The sequence below is a fragment of the Microcebus murinus genome, chromosome 16, assembly GCF_040939455.1.
Source record: "Microcebus murinus isolate Inina chromosome 16, M.murinus_Inina_mat1.0, whole genome shotgun sequence".
Taxonomy (NCBI): domain Eukaryota; kingdom Metazoa; phylum Chordata; class Mammalia; order Primates; family Cheirogaleidae; genus Microcebus; species Microcebus murinus.
The window spans coordinates 49,754,933-49,777,552 of NC_134119.1; the positions used below are offsets into that span (position 1 = coordinate 49,754,933).

Consider the following 22,620-nt stretch of genomic DNA (forward strand, 5'->3'; position numbering starts at 1 on the left):
AGAACTTTGAACTATATTATAATGAAGATATGTCAAAAATTTTTAAGATGAAACTCTTTTTTTTTTTTTTTATTTCTAGTACCTAACAAATAAGATGAAACTCTTAAGCAGTGCTTTGAGGGAAATTTATAGCACTAAATACTATAAATTAGAACAGAAGAAGGGATGAAACTCAATTATGTAAAATTTTATCTGAAGAAACTAGAAAATAATAAGTCTATATACCTCATGAAAACAAGAGGAAAGTAATAATAAAAATAAGAACAGATATCAATGAAATAGAAAACAAACGCACAGAAAGAAAAAAATGAGCAAACCCCAAAGTTGATTATTTTAATAATCAACTTTGTAATAAAATTGCAAAATTCTAACAAGACTAGTCAAGAGAAAAGAGAGAAAACATAAATCACCAATAAAAAGAATGGAAAGGGGGCATCACTACAGACCTTACAGACATCAAAATGATAGTAAGAGGACACTATAAACAACTTTATATTAATAAATTTGACAATTTGAATGAAATGGACAAATTCCTCAATAAAGCAATTAATCAAAGCTGACAGAAGAAATTGAAAATTTTTTTGGTCTAAGGTCTATTAAAGAAATTGAAACCATTATTAAATAATTTATTATATTTTTAGAGACAGGGTCTTGCTCTGTCACCCAGGCTGGAATGCAGTGGCACAATCATGGCTCACTGCAGCCTCAAATTCCTTGGCTCAAGCAATTCTCCTGCCTCAGCTTTCAAAGTAGCTGGGACTACAGGTGCATGCCACCACATCTGGCTAATTTTTTTACAAAAAAATTTTTTGTAACGATGAGATCTCACTATGTTGCCCAAGCTGGTCTCAAACTCCTGACCTCATGTGGCCTCCCCAAATGCTGGGATTGCAGGTGTGAGCCACCATGCCTGCCCTGAAACCATTATTTAAAAACATTTCCACAAAGAGAAAATATCAGGCACAGATGACTTTCCTTATATATTCTTCTAAACATTTAAGGAAGCAATAAAACTAATCTTATACAACCTCTTCCAAAGAATAGAAAAAGAGACATTTTCTAACTCTTTTTTAAAAGTGAGAGTATAATTTTGGCACTAAAACCTGATCAGGATATTACAAGAAACAACAATTACAGAAACAATCTTTCATGCACATTGATGCAAATACCCTTAAGAAAATACTGACAAATAAAATTTAACCATATATAAATAGGATAATATATTATGGCCAAGAGAAATTTATTCCAGGTTTGCAAGATTGGTTTAACATTTGAAAACGAAATCAATGTTTGCCACATTAATTTTTTCCCTTTTTTTGCAATTTATTTAAAACAATTTAATTATGGCACATAATAGTTTGTATGTATTTATAGGGTACATATGATACACGCATATAATGTGAATTAATCAAATAAGGATAATTGAGGTATCTGTCACTTCAGGCATTTATCATTTCTTTGTCTTAGGAACATTTCAGTTCTACTCTTTTAATTATTTAAAGTATACCCTAACTTATTGTTGATTATAATCACTTTGTTGTGCTGTCAAATATTATTCATTCTATCTAACTACTTAAATATATTTTTGCACCTATTAACCATCCCCACTTTATCCCCCACTCCCCGCTACCTTTCCCAGCGTCTGGTAACCATTATTCTATTATTAGTCTCCATGAGTTCAATTTTTAAAAATACTTAGTTCTCACATATGGGTGAGATCCTGTGAGATTTGTCTTTCTGTGCTTAGCTTATTTCACTTACATAATGTTCTCCAGTTCCATCCATGCTGCAAAAGGCAGGATTTCATTCATTTTATGGCTATATAATATTCCATTGTATATTGGTACCACAATTTCTTTATCCATTCACCTGTTGATGGACACTTAGGTTGATTCCATATTTTGGCTATTGTGAATAGTGCTGCAATAAATATGAGAATGCAGATATCTTTTTGATATACTGAATTCCCCTCTTTTGGATATATACCCAGCAGTGGGATTTCAGGTTCATATGGTAGTTCTATTTTTAGATTTTGGAGGAACTTCCATACTGTTCTCCATAGTAGTTGCACTAATTTACATTCCCACCAACAGTGTACAAGTGTTCCCCTTTCTCCACATCCTCACCAGCATTCATTATTGTCTATCTTTTTGATAAAAGCCATTTTAACTGGGTTGATATATCTCATTTTAATTTTGATTTGCATTTCTCTGATGAATAATAATGTTGATCATTTTTCATATACCTGTTGGCCATTTGTATGTTTTCCTTTGAGAAATGTCTATTCAGATCCTTTGCCCATTTTGTAACTGGATTATTTGATTTTTTCATATTGAGTTGTTGGAGCTCTTTATGTATTCTAGTTATTAATCTCTTGTTAGAGTGGTAGTTTGCAGATATTTTCTCCCATTCTGTGGATTGTCTCCTCACTTTGTTGATTGTTTTCTTTGTTGTGCAGAAGCTTTTTAGGTTGCTGTGATCCCATTTGTCCAATTTTGCTTTGGTTGCCTGTGCTATGGAGGTATTACTCAAGAAGTCCTTGCCCAGACCAATGTCCTGAAGCATTTCCCCAGTGTTTCTTTGTTTTTTGTTTTTTTAGTAGTTTCATAGTTTCAGGCCTTAGATTTAAGTCTTTAATCCAATTTTATTTGGCTTTTGTATATTGCAAGAGATAGGGTCTACTTTCATTCTTCTCCATATGGATATCTAGTTTTCCCAGCACCATTTATTGAAGAGACTGTTCTTTCCCCACTGTATGTTCTTGGCAACCTTGTTGAAGATAAGCTCACTATAGATGTGTGGATTTATTTCCAGGTTCTCTATTCTGTCACATTGATCTATATGTCTGATTTTATGCCAATACCATGCTGTTTTGGGTTACTACAGCTCTGTAATATAATTTGAAGTCAGGTAATGTGATTCTTCCAGTTTTGTTCTTTTTGCTCAGGATGGCTTTGGCTATTCTGGGTCTTTATGGTTCCATATAAATTTTAGGATTATTTTTTCTATTTCTGTGAAGAATGTCACTGACATTTTTTTTTTTTTTGTCATTGACATTTTGATGTGGATTGCATTGAATCTGTAGATTTCTTTGGGTAGTATGGAATTTTAATAGTATTTATTCTTTCAATCGATGAGCATGAAATATCCTTCCACTTTTTTGTGTGTGTCCTCTTCAAATTCTTTCATCAATGTTTTGTAGTTTTCATTATAGAGACCTTTTACGTCTTTGGTTAAGTATATTCCTAGGTATTTTATTTTATTTGTAGCTATTATAAATGAGATTACTTTCTTGGTTTCTTTTTCAGATTGTTTACCATTGGCATATAGAAATGCTATAGATTTTTGTATGTTAATTTTGTATCCTACAACTTTACTGAATTTGTATATCAGTTTTGTTTTTTTTACTGGAGTCTTTAGGTTTCTTTAGACATAAGATCATATCATCTGCAAACAAGAATAATTTGGGTTCTTTTTTTCCAATTTAGATGTTCTTTATTTCTTTTTCTTGTCTGATTGCTGTAGCTAGAACATCCCATACTATATTGAATAATAATGGTGAACATGGGCATCCTTGTCTTGCTCCAGATCTTAGAGGAAAGGCTTTCAGTTTTTTCCCCATTCAGTATGATATTAGCTGTGGGGCTGTTCTGTATGGCTTTTATCATGTTGAGGTAAGTTCTTTCTATACCCAGTTTTTTGAGAGTTTTGATGTGAAGGGATGTTGAATTTTATAAAATGCTTTTTTAGCATCAGTTGAAATGATCATATGGTTTTTGTCCTTTGTTCTGTTGATATGATGTCACATTGACTGACTTGTGCATTTTGAAACACACTTGCATCTCTGGGATGAATCCCACTTGATTATGATGAATAAAAACTTTTTAATGTGTTTAATTCAGTCTGTTAGTATTTTGTTCAGGATTTTTGCATCTGTGTTCATCAGAGACATTGGCCTATAGTTTTCTTTGCCACATTAATTTTTCAAAGAGGAAGAAAAATCATGTAATTTTGAAAGATACAGAAAAACCATTTGAAAAAATTTAACACCTATTTCATGATGAAAACATCTCTTAGCAAACTAGGAATAGAAGGGAATTTCCTTAATCTGATAAAAGATATATAGATACAGATATAGTCTATGTGTATCTATTTGTATGTGTATATGTATGTATATACAACAAATATTCCTGAGATTGTGAACAAGATGAGGGTGTCTACTATCCACCACCTCCATTTAACATTATATTGGTGGCCTAGAAACTGCAATAAGGTGAGAATAATAGGAAAATAAAAATTTATAAAGGAAGGAGGTTTATTTGGCTCATGATTCTGGAGGCTGGGAGGTCCAAGATCAGGCAGCTGCATTTGGTCAGCTTCTGGTGATGGCCTTGTGCTGTGCTATAACATGGAGGAGAAGTGGGAAGGGATGCAAGCACATGCAATGAGACCAAATGTGAGAGGCAGTCTAGCTTCATAACAACCTACTCTTGCAGTAACTAATCCAGTCCCTAGAGAACTAATACAGTCTCATGAGAAAGACTTTAATCGCTCTTAATGACATAATCACCTCTTAAAGGTACCACCTCTCAATACCGCCACACTGGGAATTAAATTTCAAATGAGTTTTGATGGGGACAAACCACATCCAAACCATGGCAAATACCATTTATGATAGTATCAGTAAATATCAAATACTTAAGCATAGATCAAATTAAAGATGTCTGTGACACCCACTGAAAGTTATAAAATGTTATTGACATGAATTTCAAAGGCCCTAATTAGAGAACAATTCCATTCAGGGAGTGGAAAACCTAATATTGTAAAGATATCAGTTATTCTCAAATTAATCTATGAATTCAATGCAATCTCAATCAGAATCCTAGGAGGGCTTTTTTTTTTTTTTTTTTTTTTCAGAAATTGACAAACTAATTCTGAAATTCATATGGAAATACAAGGGGCCTGGAATAGCCAAGAAGGAGCAGAACATTATTTATCTACTCTTTCCCTTCCCCTTCCCCTTCTTTCCTTTCCTTTCCTTTCTTTTCCTTTCCTTTCCTTTCCTTTCCTTTCCTTTCCTTTCCTTTCCTTTCCTTTCCTTTCCTTTCCTTTCCTTTCCTTTCCTTTCCCTTCCCTTCCCCTTCCCCTTCCCCCTTCCCCCTTCCCCCTTCCCCCTTCCCCTTTCTCTCTTTCTCTCTTTCTCTCTTTCTCTCTTTCTCTCTTTCTTTCTCTCCTTCTCTCCTTCTCTCCTTCTCTCCTTCCTTCCTTCCTTCCTTCCTTCCTTCCTTCCTTCCTTCCTTCCTTCCTTCCTTCCTTCCTTCCTTCTTTCCTTCCTTCTTTCCTTCCTTCTTTCCTTCCTTCCTTGACAGAATCTTACTCTGTCACCTGGGCTATACTGTAGTGGTACCATAGCTCACTACAACCTCAAACTCCTGGGCTTAAGCGATCCTCCTGCCTCAGCCTCCTGAGTAGCTGGGACTACAGGCATGTACCACCATGCCTGGCTAATTTTTTCTATACATTTTTAGTTGTCCAGCTAATTTCTTTCTATTTTTAGTAGAGACGGGGTCTCGCTCTTGCTCAGGCTGGTCTCAAACTCCTGAGCTCAAGCAATCCTCCTACCTTGGCCTCCCAGAGTGCTAGATTATAGGTGTGAGCCATTGCACTTGGCCAAAGGATGGACTTCTGACTCATTGAATAGATTAGAAAGTCTAGAAACAGACCAACACATATGCAGCTAGCTCCCTGATTTATGACATTATAGGACAGTGGGGAATGGTTGTTTTTTTCCCAATAAATGGGCTGAGATATCCATATGAGATATCTTTTAGTATTTGGGTCCTACCACAATCGTATAAAAAAATCAATTCCATGTACAGTACAGACATAAGTGTAAAAATAAAATAATAAAGCTTTTAGAGGAGAAAAATCAAGGAGAATTTGTGACATTGGAGCGAAGGTTTCTTAAACAGGACACAAAAGCACTAACTATAAAAAATGTGACATATTGGACTTTATTCACATTAAAAGCTTTAGTTCATCAAAAGCACCAGTAAAAGAATGAAAAGGCAAGAGTTGGAGAATATGTCTGGCAAAGATATATCCAACAGACAACTCAAATCTAAAATATATAAAGAACTCTTATCAATCAATAAGAAAAAGGCAGGCAACCCAATTAAAAATGGGCAAAAGACTTGACCAGGCACTTCCAATAGAGAATATTTAAGGGCTGGTAAGCATAAAAAGTGGTGTTCAACTTAAGTCATCAGGCTAAGGCACCTTAAAGCCACAGTAAGATAGCATTACACATTCACCAGAAAGGATACAATTAAAAATAGCAAGTGTCACGAGGACCAGGGGCAAGCAGAGGTGTCAGCCAAGGCTGTGGGCAGGCACAGCAGTGGGTCCTGCCCCTGCGTGTGCACTCAGCAGAAATGTGCAGGTGTTCTTCAAGAGAGGTGCCCAGAGGAGATGGGTCACAGCAGCCAAAACCCATCAGGTGTAGAACAGATAAATAAATAAATATACTATGATATATTTACACAGTGAAAGACTGTGTAGCTATGAGAATGAATGATCTATGACCATGTGCATCACTATGGATGAATCTTATTAAATAGGGTTGCCAGACCGAGCATTACAACAACAGCAGAAAGCCCAATTCAATTTGAATTTTAGATAAACAATGAATACTTTTTTTTATTGTAAGTATGTCCAAATGCCCCCCTTTGGGACATACACTAAAAAACTATTCATATGTATACTTAAAAGGTACATATTTGTTGTTCATCTGAAATTGAAATTTAACTGGACGTCCTGTATTTTATCAGGCGATTCTGCACAAATATAATATCACCAAACAAAGCCTTCTACAAGAAAGCATAGACTGCAAGTTCCCATTTTTCCAGAGAATGAAAGCAGGAGAGACCACCTCTGTCCCTGGTGCCAGGATGGCGGCATGGCTTGAGCTCTTCCCAGTAGAGAGCAACATGCTATCGGGCTGTAGGACCTGCTCCAGGCTCCTCCTGATCCTTGTCACTAAATTAACTGCACCTTCAGGTCTCAGCTTCAGTGCCACATCCTCTAGGAAAAGCCTGCTCAGTCTAAGCCAGGTGTCCTGCTGTGCCCTCCTTTGTCCTTATTCATTATTTATGTAGATACTTGTTGGTTATCTGTCTCACCCAAATGGAGGCTCCCAGTTCAAGGACCAGGCCTGCCTTCCTCCTGTATGTCCTCAGCACCCAGTGCCTGGCATGTACCTGGTGCTCGATAATATTTGTTGAACAAAAGGATTAAAGTTTATATGTAAACCCACATTTTTTTTTCATTTCTTAGAGTTTTTATTAATGCAATTAACACATCACTAAGAATCAGGACTTCTTTGTTTTCAGCGAGAGGTTCCAGAATCTCATTTTTGGAAAGGAACCATCCTAGAATCACAGTTGGCCACCCTGAATACCGTTGTCCCGACCTACAGGACCTGTGTCTCATTTTGTAGTAGAGGAAACATCCTGGTGCCATGTGATTTGAGTTGCAAGTGTTCAACACCTGGTTGCTTTCCTGCTAGTGCAGACTCCAGGGTGCTGTGTCCACTTTTGGCCAAGGAGACTGGTGTGTCTTTTGGGATTCTCACTCTCGTTTTTTGTCTTGACCCTTGCAGGGATTTGCTGCAGACACTGACCGAGGAGGAGCTGCACACGCTGGAACGGAACCTCTGCATTTCCCAGGATGTGGAGTTCCCCATCCGGGTGGACACACAGGTGCCCACTGCCCTGGCACCCGCCTTTCCTGTACCCCTTCCCCCCGAGGAGCCACTCTCAACCAAGGCCAGAAACTCGGAGGCAGAGCTGGCCTGCTCCATGCAATATGATGACCAGGAGTTGGAGCAGCTCAGCCGCATGGTCCACAGGGCTGGGGACGAGATGTCCTCTCTTCTCTCGCCGCCCAGTGCCTGCCAGTCCCCCGCACATAGGCCTGGAGCCGAGGGCAGCCCCCACAGGGAGGCCTCTCCAGGCAGAGCACGCCTACGGGCGGGCAGTGACGAGGAGGAGCGGGTGTTCTTCATGGATGACGTGGAGGGTGCAGTGGAAGCCCCCGCCAGGCCCAGGTCCCCTCCAGGTCCATTTGAGTGGGCAGGCAGCGCCCGGGCCGACCCCCAGGAGAGAGGGCTGGGGGGCCAGAGCAGAGAGGCAGAGGTCAGCGCTCCTGCCACAGAAAAGGAGCAGGACTTGAGCAACAACAATAACACTGAGGACGACAACGTGCGGGTGGCCAGCCTCTCGGGTGCCAACTCCTGCAGCTGCCTGGACTCGCAGTTGTACCTGGACGGCTGGGGGCTGGGTGCGGACGACGCTGAGACGGCCGAGATGATCGCCCACCGCACGGGGGGCATGAAGCTCTCGGCCACGGTCATCTTCAATCCCAAATCGCCCACCTCCTCAGACTCTGCTGCCGCCCCCCAGGAAACCCCGGGCCCCAGCATTTCCCCCTCAGGGGCTGTGACCAAGGGCGTGGAGGACAGCTCCCACAAACTCAGCACTGCGGCTACCAACTGCCTCCTTCATTCTTGCGTGTGCTGTGGGAGTTGTGGGGACAGCAGGGAGGACGCTGTGGCGCATTTGCGGGAGAAGTGCAGCCGGGAAAGCATTATCAGTGCCTCTTACGGCACCGGCTTAGCCAGGGCTGGCAACAAGGGCCCGGAGAGGCTGGATGAGGACCCTCCTGTCCCCGAGGGCCCCCTGCCGGCAGAAGACACCTCCGCCAGCGGGGAGCCCAAAGCCCCCACTTCCAACAAGTGCCTGGCACACGCCTCAGGTTCCCAAGTGGACACAGCAAGTGGGTCTTGGGGAGAGGCCGAGGTGACCAGTCAGCAGCAAGGGCCTGAGGCCAGAGAGCAGATGGGCAGGACACCTGTGGCCCCAGAGGAGCCTCAGCACCCGCTGGGCTCCAGGTAAGAGCTGGTCTGGCTGAGGACTGGACTCCTCTCTGCAGTGCTGGCAGAGTCTCAAAAGTACGGAAAGTGTCTGCCTAGGGCTTCCTGGCCTCCAGCAGGTGCTGGGCTGAGCCCGGGTGTGGTTGTCTGTGCTGGGGCGCAGGCAGTGGGCTGGCTGTGGAGGAGCCCACCCTGCTGGAAGTTAGGCAGCCAAGAAGTGAGCCCAGTGGGCCCCAACCTTCCTGTTTTGATGGTGCAGGTGCCTGTCAGGTGCCGTGGGAACCCCCTTTCATAGCCATGGCCCATCCTGACCCTAGTGTGAGCCTCAGGTGGGATCCTGAGACCACCCTCAGCCAGTTCCCAGGCCGCATTCCCAGGCCTTCCCCTTCCCTACTTCCCTTTAGCCTCTGCTCCCCCAATGCCCTGCCCTCTTCTCCCCTCGGAGGGAGGAGGCTGGGAATGTGGCCGGGTGGGGTCTGCAGGACCCTGGTGCTGGCACATCCCATTGGACCCAAGGCTGTTCCCTCTTTCCTTGTCCCCCACTCCCCTGGATTTATCCTGAGCAAAGCAGATTACTGCCCCGGCATTGGAGATGGGGAGGGAAGTGCAGGGGCTGGGCTCCACCACTGCTGGTTCACACGTGGCCACATAGTCAGGGTGACTGGGCCTGTAACCAGGACCCTGCCTTTCAGGGCTCCTATCCCGGCTGCAGCCGTGTCCACAGCCTCTCTACCAAGGCAGGAGGTGGAAGGACAGGGAGGGGAGGGGCTCAGCTGGAGGCTGGAACACTCCCAGGAGCCATGAGAGCTGGGCACAGAGGGGAGGCACAGGCCAGGGTGAGAGGGGCACAGTGCAGGAAGGGAGAGCGTTCTGGGGGCAGGGCAGGTGCTCCTTCCTCCTGAGCCTTGGCGCCCCCAGGGCATCATGCGGCTGTGTCCTCCAGGGCAGTGTGCCTGGGCCAGTGCTCAGTGGCTTTCAGGGCTGTTCTTCCTTTGAGCTGCCTGTGCAAAGCTCTATGGCCTCTGCAGCCTGGGCTGTGCCGGCTCCTAGGGTCAGCGACCGCTGCTTCTGCAGTCCCTCCCATGCCCCTCCCAGCCCCTGGCAACCCGAAGCTACCTTCTGTCTCTATGGATTTGCCTCTTCTGGACATTGCGTATGAACGGAATCATGTACAGATAGTTCTATTGTGATTTTTAGCCTTATGAGGGTGTGAAGGCCACACACATTCAGTGGAAACTGTACTTTGAATGCGGAAGGTTAGGTGTATTAAATGCATTTCTGACTTAGGATATTTTCAAATTACCGTGGGTTTGTCAGGACATAACTCATCACAGGTCGAGGAACATCTATACTATGTGACCTTTCATGTCCCGCTTCTTTTACTAGGCAGAATGTCTTTAAGGTTCATCTGTGTTGGACCATAAGTCAGTCTTCATTCCTTTTTGAGGCTGAATAATACCCACGGTATGAACAGACCACCTTTGACCATTTGCCAGTTGATGGATGTGTGTGTCGTTTCTAACTTTTTGGCTATTATGAATTATGCTGCTGTGAAATTTGTGTACATGTGTTTGTGTGGACGTATGTTTTCAGTTCTTTCGAATGTGTACCTAGGAGTGGAACTGGTGGATTATATGGTAATCCTATGATAACTTTTTGAGGAACTGCCTACCTGTTTTTCAAAGTAGCTGCAGTTTACATCCCACCAGCCTTGCACAAGGGTTCCAGTTTCTCCACATCCTCACTAACACTTGCTATTGGCTAAGATTTTTTAAAACAGTTTTAACAGATTTTTCTTGTCCTTAGGGCATATCCCACTAGAACATACAGTCAACTGATTGCTTTAACATCACTTGAAATCATTGCTTGCCTGAGGTTATGCTGCCAGTTTTACTCTCGGCCAGGTTAATTTATTTCATTTAGCATCAGATGCACAGAGATTGCCAGCCACATGTAATTCAGTTTGATAATTGAGTGAAATACTTGCTTGGTTCCCAGTCAAATCTACAAAATAAGATATACCCAGAGAAGTCTATTCAAAGGGGCCTTATTCCCCCCTACCCCTAAAGGGAACAGTTTATAATTTTTTAATCCTTCAATTTTTAAAAATATCAGCAAAGACATAGATAGATGTGCAGATACACACCACGTGTATTTTGCCCCTCCTGCTGCTTGGTAAAGACCCCCCCTTGCCTTCCTGACCTCCCTCCCACAGCCTCTCCCTAGTGCTGTCCAGGGATTGTCCTCAGTGTCCCTTGTGGCCAAATAGGGCCTCTGCGTGGCAGGCCCAGCGTGCACTCGGTCAGGCTCTGTTGCTGGCCTTGAGGTCGTCTCTGGACTTTTGCTGTTACAGACGGTGCTACAAAGCCCAGCCTCGTGGGAACATCCTCTCCCATTTTCAATAAGACCATTTTTGAGATGCTGCCCAAGCTTCGTGAGCATGTCACACGGAACACATTTTGTTCCTAAAGGCTGCCAGAGGGCCTCAAAGGCTGCCTTCTTCAGGGCCTCAGACTCAGCTCATTGGTAAGTGAATCATTTTTCTCCAAAGTTGATATGAAACCGTCAATTCTTTGACAGGATAGGGGGAGTTTTCAGGTTTTGGCCTGTGCTGTTTTTTTATTTCTCCAGGTGACAACCAGTGGACACCCAGCCCGTCTGGCAGCTCCCCCCACCCTCCTGATGAGATATTTGTGCCCCACGGCGGACACAGTTCTTCACACGGCCAAGCTGCTCAGGCCTCAGCCAGCTCAGCACGCACGCTGCCGCTCAGCTGAGACGAGGAAGAGGACCTGCAAGGTGGCCTCACAAGGCAATGCCATCTTCCGAGGAAGTGTTTCAAGAAGGTGCAGAAGATCCACAAACAAAGCACATGGCAGGAGGCCAGGTGACAGGGACAGCCATGCGTTTGGTCCAGAACCTTGGACAGTGGCGCCGGGGCCCAGAACTGTGCCTGGAGGTAGCTGGGAGCCAAGTCAGCCTGGAGGCAGCAGGTCACACCTGTCCCATCCATGGACAGTACATACACTAGGAGCATCATTTGTTCACTTATTCATTCATGTCTCATGCACGTTCCTGGGTGGCTGGACCAGCCAATGGAGGCCCACTTAGGAGCCAGAGAGAGGTGGCCTGTCCTCTTGGAGTGTCATCTCACACCAGAACAGAGGTGATAAAGCAGTAGGTGTTCTCAAAACAAAAGACCACCTTCACACAAGCAGAAGGTTCAACAAAATTCAAATGGTGCGATGTCAGAAAGTCTGGCTGGCGTTAAGTGATGTTTTTGAAAGGCTTCCCAAGAGACAGCCAGTCTCACACGTGGGTGTGGGCATCTCATCTTCCCCGTTCTGCTGCTGAAGACTGAGACCAAGAGGTTGGTGTTTGCCTTAGCTCGGAGGCCAGTGTCCCAGACATCATGCTGTCATCCTGATGTGACCATGAGACATGCTGGCAGGTGCCTCTGCAGCCCCCATGTGTGGCGTGGAGGGCTCACGGTGACCCGCAGGCATGGCCCTGTGCTATGGCTTCCCGTCCTCGGGGCCACTCAGGCCTCTATGTGCAACAAGTTGTAGGGCTGTGGCAAAGGGCCTGCCTGTGAGGCCAGATTCCCAGGAGACACCTGGAGCGTGTGTTTCTGGTCAGGTAGGGGACAGCCTCCAGGTGGAAGGGTAGGGCTGCCTGACACAGGCCAAGGGGCAGATAGGCACAGGCCCGCTGGCGTCCTGGTTCAAGGGTCCCAGCCAGCAAAAGCCCCTCTCGGGGGCATTTTCTCAGGTCCTGGCCGATTCTACCAGTGCCATAGGCTGGGGGATGCATCCACTCTGCTTCTGTGAATGTTCCAAACTGTGTTCTTCAGGTCTTTCCATTTTATCGGCTGCTTTCCTACCTTTTCAGTGATCAGTGAACCTTTTTTAGAAAAGTTCACATCTTTTTAAAAGCTTCTTTTCCCTCATCTAGCCTCACCTCACTGATCCTAAACCTTCCATACTGTGGAAGCGGCTTCCATACTGTGGAAGCGGCTCCATAGCTCAGGCCCGGCCCGTGTTCTTCCCAGGGACATACCAGAGTGTGTGCCAGCCTCGGCCTTCTGTGAACAGCAACCTTGACTCCCTTTCCTCTAATTATAAACATGGTCCTTGTTCGTTGTGGAAACTTTGGAAAACACAAAAAGAATAAAAGGAGAAAATAAAAATCACCAAAAATCTTATGAGCGGTTTTATTCTTTTTTGTTCACTGGATATGGTTATTAATATATGATTGTTTCTCCAGAACATTCTTTGAAAACCCAATTTTAGTTGGTTGTTACTCTGTCATAAGGACAAATGAGAACTTATTCTACATTTCCCATTCCCACATTTTTTCCTTTATTAAACCAACCTCGTGAGCAGTTTCCTCTATGGTTCTCTGTCTCTTGGATTCGTTCTTTAGACGAGGTCCGTAGAGGTAGAATCGCTGCAGCAGAGGGGACGTCCTGTAAGCTCTGTCACTTACCGTCCGGCTGCTTCACACAGGGTCTCTGTCGCTGCGCTGACAGCCCCGGCCGCGAGGCGGGAAGGCACGCCCCTTCGCCGCCCGGCTTGCTCTTCTCCGGTGATCGGTAACGTGGGCACTCTTTCCTGTCAGTGCCTGTGTGTCGTCTGCAAAGTGACTGTTCACGTCCTTTGCCTATCTTTCAATTGGGTTTTCATGTTTTTCTTGCTGACTTGAAAACGTTCCGTCTGGCTGGTGTGTCTGTCGCAGGCAGCTTTCTCCAACCTGTCTTTGCCCTTGGACTTTGATGTCTTTTGATTTACGGATGTCCCAGAGTGTATAGAAATTCTAGAGACAGTTTTGTTCTGCCTTTCTCTTTCCTCTGGCTGACCCCATGTGATGTGTGCGTTTCTCTGTGCCCCAAGACCAGGGACGACTCTCCTCATTTCCTGGTTGCCTGGGTTGGTTTTAGAAATGTTTTACCATCAACTCTGCAGCCTGATGCCTGGTGAGAGATGAGGCTGCACGTCAGAACCGTCACCAGCGGTCCAGGCCACCCTGCCTTCCCAGAGCGTCTGTAAGTGTCAGGGCCTGACTGCCGGGGCGGCCATCCAGACACACAGGCCCAATTACCCTGGGCTCTGGCTTGGGGAGTCTCACTGGAAGGCCAGGCCTACACCGTGTTATTCACCTCTGTGACTACATTTGAGAGTCCGGCTGGTGACCCGCACACCCCTCCCTCCCTGTCACATGCTCGCTAGGCCTCTCTGGCTGTCCTTTGGGGTAGAATGACAGCAACCTCACAGGGCTGCCCTTGGGCTGAACCTCTGCCCTAAACCCATGGAACGTGCTCTGTGTGCTTCCTCCTTGGAGTGGAGCATGGTGGGGGCAGGCAGTTGACAGGGAGGGTGTCTCTTCTCGGAGGACCGCTCCCGGGCTGGAGTGACTGTGGGGAGTGTCCTGCTCCTTATGCTAGCATGGGGGTAAGGCGGCGCCCTGAGGACTGGCTTTTCGACCTAAACCTCAGTTTTGTCATCTGCAAGATGGGCTAACAATAGTCCCCAGCTCACATGGCAGCTTGAGAAGGGAAAGAGAGGCCACAGCACACGGAGAGTTCACTGTTGTTCCTCAGCACTCCCCCTGACCACCCTCTTCACCACCGTCACTCGCTCCATGCCTTGTGTGCTGTTATCAGTCTTGACTTCGCCTCCACATTTCTGTTTCCTAGACTCCTTTCCACTGTCCTCAGCTTCCCCAGCAGCGGGACGACTGCTCAGGAGATTTCAAGCATCCAGCGGGCTCTGTCGCACCCACAGGCAGGAGGGGCTGGCCGAGCGCCACGTCTTCCTCCCCTCCTCCACACTGCAGCCCTGGGGTCATCCCAGACAGGTCCTCCATCCTCACAAAGTGTCAGGTCCCTGAGGCCGAAGAGAAGAGCCCAGGCCTGTGTGACTCAGAGGCGGCTCCAACTACCCCAGGCCCAGCTGACCCTCTTCCCTGCAGAGGTAACTGCTTGAGACCCCTGGTCTCTCCGGGCCATGCCACAAAAGGCCTTGTGGCCCTCAGCTGTCCCCGGTGCCCAGCCCCAGGAGGGCAGGATGAGGCTGGCAAGGTAGTGAAGGAGCCTCCAAGTGGTGAGTCACTGTCACCAGGCGGCTGCACAATGCCTGGGCCAGCCTGTCCTGGCGGAGCTTCTCCCAAGGGCCGCTGCCATGCTCCACCCTGGTAGTCCATTTCCACAGCAACAGTGCCACACTCCTGGCACCAGCTCTCGGGGCAGTCAGGGGTGCCCTGGGGTGAGTCCAGAGCTGGCCCTCCAGAGGTAAGGGAACTTGAGTCCAGGCGTGGGACCAGAGAGGACAGCATGCTGCCTGGCTGACTGGTTACTCAGTGACTGAGATGCAGACGTTTCTAGCCTGGCCCCATGACTGGGCTCTCCTGAGGCTTGGGGGGCACGGCAGCCTCCAATTGGGAGCACAGGGGGCCTGGCAGGGCTGCCAGGGCTTGGCGGGAACCCGCCGTGGGGCCGTGTGAACCTGGGCAGCAGGTGCTGCCCCTCAGGCCTCGCCCCTCCCTGCTGGGACGAGCATACCTGCTGTTCCCACTGGTATATGAGCATACGAGCTGTTCGGGGCCAGGTCCGGGAGCCCAGTGTCCTGAGGCCCTGAAAGGAGTACCAAGGCCTCCCACCCACTCCACACCCTTGGACCGAGAAATAAGATTAAGCAGTTTTGGCCAGGCGCGGTGGCTCACGGCTGTAATCCCAGCACGCTGGGAGGCCGAGGTGGGAGGATTGCTTGAGGTCAGGAGTTTAAGACCAGCCTGAGCAAGAGTGAGACCCTGTCTCTACTAAGAATAGAAAAAATTAGCGGGGCGTGGTGGTGCATGCCTGTAGTCCCAGATTCTTGAGAGGCTGAGGCTGGAGGATCGCCTGAGCCCAGGAGTTTGAGGTTGCTGTGAGCTAGGCTGACACCACGGCACTCACTCTATCCTGGGCAACAAAGCGAGACTCTGTATCAAAAAAAAAAAAAAAAAAAAAGAATAAGCAGTTTAAAAATGGCTGTGAGGAGGCTTGGAATTCATCAGACTCTTGAAAAGCAGATTAGGCGGAACGGCTGTCATCAAGTCAATCATCCATAAGTGACGGGGCTTCATGGGCCAACAGAAGTGAGACAGGCCCGAGACCAGAGCTGGGGCCCCAAGCACAGGCTTGGGGTGAGAGGGCAGGGCTGGATTCCCGCCAGAGGCCCTCGCTGGCACTGGCCATGCCATCTCAGTGAGCACAGTGATGCTCGACTCACAGGAATCCCGCGCGGAGCCCTAGCACAGCGCTCGCACTTGTGCCAGGGAAGCTCGGGAGGAGCCGCCGTTCTAGAGCCAGCATGGAGCGAGGGGACTGCCCTGGCCTGGCTGTGCTCTCTAGGGGTGGGTGGTAATCGCAGGGTGGCCACGGCAGCTCCCCTCAGCTGTCCCCCAGCCCTCTGGTCCCTGGTGACGCTGGCTTCCCCCTCTGGCACTGTACCCAAACCATCTCCCACCTTGCTCCTCCCCTGTGCCGTGTGGCACTTCAGCCAGTGCCAGGGAGAAATTCAGATCTTTGGTGGGGTGGAGGGTGCAATGGGGCAGCTCCTTTAGTGAGATAAGCCGGACAGCCTGCCTAGGCATGGCCTATGCGAGGCCTGAGTGGAGCGAAGGGGCCCCAGGTAGGGGGTGGGGTGGAGGGACCCAGAGAGCTTTGAGGGGAAGGGTGGGCAGGAACAGAGTCAGAGGCAATAACAGGTAAACATGGAGGTAAAGCGGTCTGCTATTTTAAAAATCGCTGTTAACAGCTTTATGAAACATTGTGTACAGTAATGGCAGCATTTGAGTTCCGGTTCCTGCATAACCTCCCCAGCACTTGGTGTGGTCAGCCTTTTTAACTTTAGCCATTCTGATAGGTGTCCCATGGTATCTCATTGTGGTTTTAATGTGCATATTCCTAAGGAACAGCGTCGTTGAACATCTTTACGGGCTATTTGCCTTCTTTGGTGGAGCATCTGTTCACATTTTTTGGATTGTTTGTTTCCTTGTTGAGTTCTTAGAGTCCTTTATGTATTCTGGATAAAAGCCCTTTATCAGATATGGGATTTGCAAATATTTTCTTCCAATCTATGGCTTGTCTTTTCACTCTAACACTATCTTCTGAAGAGTAAAATTCTTTTTTTTTTGAGACAGAGTCTCGCTTTGTTGCCCAGGCTACAGTGAGTGCTGTGGCGTCAACCTAGCTCACAGCAACCTCAAACTCCTGGGCTCAAGCAATCCTACTGCCTCAGCCTCCCAAGTAGCTGGGACTACAGGCATGCACCACCATGCCCGGCTAATTTTTTATATATATATTAGTTGGCCAATTAATTTCTTTCTATTTATAGTAGAGATGGGGTCTCACTCTTGCTCAGGCTGGTTTCGAACTCCTGACCTCGAGCTATCTGCCCGGCTTAGCCTCCCAGAGTGCTAGGATTACAGGCATGAGCCACAGTAAAATTCTTAATTTTGATGAAGTCCAGTTTGTTAATTTTTATTTTCTGGATTGTGATTTTGGTGTCATATGTAAGAATTATTTTCATAACCCAAAGTCACAAAAATTTTCCTGTGTTTTCTTCTGGAAGTTTTATGCTTTTAGGTTTTACATTTAGATCTATACAGTATTCTGTTTGGAGCTAATTTTTATATATTGTGTGAGGCATGGATCAAAGTTTTTTTGTTTTGTTTTGTTTTACATAAAGTCAATTATTCCAGAGTTATTTGTTGGAAAAGGCTATCCTTTCTCCACAGATTTGCCTTTTCATCATTATCAAAATTCAGTTGACCGTATACTGGTGGGTTTATTTATGAACTTGCTAGTGTGTTCCATTGATGGATTGGCCTAGATTGTCGGCAGTGCCACACCTCTCTCTTGATACGGGAGCTTTATAAGAAGCCTTAAAGTCAGGTAGTATAAGTATCCAACTTTTTTCTTCTTTTTCAAAGTTGTTTTGGCTATTCTGTGTCCTTTGTGTTTCCATGTGAATTTTAGAATCAGGTTGCCAATTTTTGCCAAAAAAAAAAAAAAAAATGCCTGCCAGGGATTATGTAGAATCGACATATAATTTGGGAAGAATTAACATCTTAATAATATCTTCTGATAAGTCTTCTGATTCATGAACACAGTATATCTCTTTATATATTTAGGTCTTTGATTTTTCTCAGCAAAGTTTTATGGTTTTTATTATATAGGTCTTAAATATCTTTTATTATATTTATCCCTAAGTATTTATATTTTTTGATACTGTTATAAATGGCATTGTTTCGTAATTTCAGTTTATAATCATTCATTGCTAACATATAGAAATATAATTGATTTTTGTACATTGATATTCTATCCTACCACCTTGCTATACCTGTTTCATTAATTATAGTGGGTTTTTTAAAGATTTCATCAGCTTTCCTTCATAGACAATCACACTGTCTGACAATAAAGGCACTTTTACTTCCTTTCAATGGGATGTCCCTTATTTCTTTCTCTTGTGCTTTTTTAACCTGCCAGAACCTCCAGTACAGTGTTGAGTGGGAGTGATGACACAGGAAAATTTTGCCTTATTCCCGAGCATTCAGTATCTAACATAAAGTGTGCTGTGAGCTGTAGGATTTTCACAGATGCCCATATAAAAAGGAAGTTCTCTCTAGTCCCAGTCTGCTGAAAATTTTTTTTATCAAGAATAGATGTTGGATTTTCTCAAATGCTTTTTCTGCATCTTTTGGGATAACCGTATGTTTTTTCTGTTTTAGTCTGTTTAATGTGATAAATCACATTGATTGATATTCATATGTTCAGCCAACCTTGCCATCTTGGGTGAACCTGCTATATTTTTGCTAAGAATTTTGCATCTATTTTGTGAGGAATGTTGGGCAGTAGTTTTCTTGTCTTGTATTGCCGTTTTCCGGTTTGGGTATCAGTGTAGTGCTGGGATCCTAGAATGAGTTGGGGAGCATTCCCACCTCTTCAACTTTCTGGAAGAGTTTGTGTAGAATTCTCATTATTTCTGCCTTAAATGTTAGACTTTACCAGTGAAGCCATCTGGGCCTTGAGTTTTCTTTGTGGGAAGATTTTTAACTATAAGGTCGATGCTTTGCTTACTGGCGGTCTGCTTGAGTATCCATCTCCTGCTCAGCGAGCAGGCAAGTTTCTGTGCTGCTGTGCTGCGTGATCCTTGGTTCTTCTGCGTGCTCTGAGCTCCCAGAGGGTCTTCCGGGCAGGACTCTCCAGGGCTTCCTGTCCTCTGCCCTCGGGACTTGGCTCCGCTCACCTAGCCCCTCTCCCAGTGGTGGCTTCCTGGCCTTATGCCTGCAGTGGCCTCTTCTATATGTGCCCTGTGCTCTCTTCCTGCTGGTCTCAATTGGCTTCTTTGGGCCATCGTCCCCCCCTGCTGTGTTGTCCGTCCCTGTCCCTTCTACACTGAGCAGCCCTAGTTCAGTCTCACTTGCTGCCTTTGAAGAAGCAGGTGGGAGCTCTGCCTGTGTGGCCTCGTTGCGTCCCACAGTCACCTTCCCACCATCTGACCCCAGGTTTCCAGCCACCTGCAGGACCCTCCCCAGTCCACCCTGGGCATCTCATGTTCTCTGGTGCAGTGTCCTCCCTGCTCCCCATGCCGCATCCCCAGAGCACTGGGACATGCCTGGCTCCTTGGTTTGGGGAGCTCTGGCTTTGGGCCAGTGAAAATGAGGTGGCCCCAAGGGCGGGGAGGAGCAAGGTCTCGAGGGTGTCCTGGAGCGGGGGCCATTGTGGCAGACGTCCCAGTCAGGAATCTGCCCCCAACCCCTGCCCTGCAGCTCAGCCTGCTCAAGCCCCTGCCCCAGCCCGGTGCCCCTCACCTAGGGCAGGCCTAAGGATGTGCTGGTCACAGTCCAGCCCTGGCTTCCCCGGGCACAGACACGGTCGGCCCCTCAGGCAGGGTCCACATCCTCAGCCAGGTGTGTGTGGAAGCAGTAGATCTTCGGGGGGGCTGCCATCTTGGGGTTTCCAAAAGAAGGAGCTGAGCAGAGCCCAGGCCTGCAGTGCTGCCCCTTGAGGTACAGCTGTCTGTCCCCTCCCCCATCCCTGGAGCAGGCCCAGCCCCCAGCCCCGGCCCTCTGGACAGTTCTCAGGGAGGCACACAGCAGGTGTTCCAAGGGGGTGTCACTGTGAACCATGGCAACACACCCCCAACCCCCTGTTCCTTTGGGCATTGGGGACTCCACAGTCAAGGAGGGAGACCAGGATGCCATCTTCAGTCCACTTCACTCACTGCCTTGAGATTCACCAGCCGTGGAAGCTTCTGTTGAGAGTTTTTAAAAGTAACAAAAGCCCAGAAAAGGTCAGCATGTGTGAGATGAAAATGGTGATTGAAGTCTCCCCTCCTCATGTGGTGTGATGTGGATGCATACGTGTGTGTATGCTTTTAGCTTATCTGTATTTCTTAATTTTTTTACAGTATACATGTATTGCATATGTAATTAAGAAGTAATAGTGACTGGGTGCAGTCACCCACACTTGTAATCCTGCATTTGGAGAGGCTGAGGCAAGAGGATTCCTTGAAGCCAGGAATTTGAGAATAGCCTGGGCAACATAGCAAGACCCCACCTCTACAAAAAATTAGCCAGGCATGGTGGCATGTGCCTGTAGTCCCAGCTACTTGGGAGGCTGAGACAAGAGGATCACATGAGCCCAGTAGTTTGAGGTTGCAGTGAGCTATGATGATGTCTGTCTCCCTCCAAAAAGAAAGAAGTAAAGAAGTAAGAGTATGAGATTAGGTTCCCATGCCCTCATTGTGAGATCTTCTCAAGAGCTGGGCTGTGTCCAGGCCTGTGCCCAGCTGTGTCCCCAGAGCCCTGCATCGTGGCCAGGTGGGGCTAGGCCCAGAGGAATCAGACCATCGGTTCTACGTCTCCCCTGACTCTATGGCTGAGAGGAGGCATTTGTGCCTGGCCTTAGTGGGGGGCTTACGGGGCCATGTGAATACCCCAAGGTGATGCCTAGCCTGGCCCAAGGCCTGCAGCAGGAGAGGAGTGAGGCCAGCCTGGAAGAGCTGACTTCTTGAAAACTCAGTGAGCCATGGGTGTCAGCAACTACTCTGGGGCCCACAGCAGGTCAGGTGTGGCTCTGCTGCACCCCCACCCCCAGACCTGTGGCTTTGAGGCACGTCTCCTGGGGCTGTCAGCAAGCAGTGTTGTAGCCTCATGCATGGACAGAGCTGGACAGGGCGGGTGGGCTCAGTGCCTCACTGAGACAGGTCCCATTGGAGGGCTGTGGGATCCAGAGGCAGTTCACCATAGCAACCTGGAAAGTGACCTCCAGGACCTGCAACCTGTCGGTCACCAGGCAACATTGCATCTGATCCCCTGGAGCCCCAATTTTATCCAAGGAGAGGCTGTCTCCTGGGCGCCAGCAGGCCTGGGAGCTGCTGGACCTCCCTCCTAGAGCGTGGCTCGCACTCTCTGGGCTCCCAGGAGACCGGCATGGGCGGCCTTTCCTCCCAGAGTGATCTTGCACAGGGTCTCTCAGGGCTTGCTGAGGCCGTGCTGTCTGTCTGCTGTCGGGCTAGGACAGTGTCAGGACAGTGGGCTCCCTCAAGCCTGTCCACTGTCTGCTATTGGTCCTCCCCACATCTTGGAACCTAGTCAGTCCCTCAGGGCTATGTAGTTCGTCCCTGGGGTGAGGAAGGACCCATGGCTTCTGGTGCCTGGCTGTGCCACTGTAGCGATGGCCAGAGACATTTCCAGGACATCCTGATCCCTGAGTGCACAACTGTCCCAGAGCCTGGGACATAGGGCCCCAGGAGGCTGGGTTTGCTGTCACAGTGTTGACCCTGCTTGGGGGTGATGGGGTTGCACTCTGGGGCAGGGCTGATGCAATGCCCACCTCCTGCCTGACCCTTGGAGGGCTGACCTCTTTGACAACAGCAGGTGGAGGGAGCCTGTGGCCCTGTGGTTTGGCCCACAGACTCTGCCTCTCTGCCGCACGTACCCGTCTGGGGAGGCTGGGCATCAGCCCTGAGTTACAGGGCCTCTCTGTATTAGGACTCAAGCACCACCGGCCCTGCCCCTCCACTGCCTTTGACAGTATCACTTTCCCATTTTACAGACAGGCAAACTGAGGCCCTGAGAGGTTAAGCTCTCTGCCAGATGGCTTAGGTGGTGATGCCCAGGATCCTGAGTCCATACCGTGTAACTTTCTGTGACTCCCCAGTCCAGCCCTGGGACCCCTTCCTGATGGCAGGGCCTCACCCTGGAGCAGCAGCCATGTGCCCAGAGCCCCTTGGTCTCTTCCTTTCAACAGCCCAGGACCCCTGGAGGCAGGTGATGCCGGTCCACTGTGGCCCCATCACCCAGCTCAGGGCCTGAGTCCCCCTTGCCCATGGCAGATACTCACCTAACCCATGCCCTCACTCCACAGAGCAGGACTTGCCCTTGTTAGAGCTGGGATCCCTGTTCCAATCTCACTTCCTGGTCTTCCTGGGAGCCAGCTCTGTGGCCAGGAGATGGAGGCCACACATTCAGTGACCACAGCTGGGAGGTGATGTGGGCCCCAGGGCCTTTGTGGACTTAGGGACAAGTGTGGCACACCTCTGCTCAGCCAGGCTGCCTCCTCCAGGAAACTCCCCCTGCTGCACAGTGACTGTCCGAGTGGGATTCAGATTATAGGCTGGTTGTTTCTGCCCCCCAGGAAT

The 22,620-nt window shown here is 47.7% G+C and overlaps 1 protein-coding gene across 2 annotated transcripts in view; it reads left to right on the forward strand.

Moving 5' to 3' along the window:
- Positions 1 to 22,620, forward strand: part of ZFYVE28 (zinc finger FYVE-type containing 28) — a 111,513-nt gene that overhangs the window by 75,320 nt on the left and 13,573 nt on the right. For both annotated transcript variants that reach the window (XM_012737410.3, XM_012737408.3), the window contains one exon: positions 7,661 to 8,950. In XM_012737410.3, the coding sequence (XP_012592864.2) occupies positions 7,661 to 8,950 (1,290 nt within the window). The remainder of the gene's footprint in view (positions 1 to 7,660; positions 8,951 to 22,620) is intronic.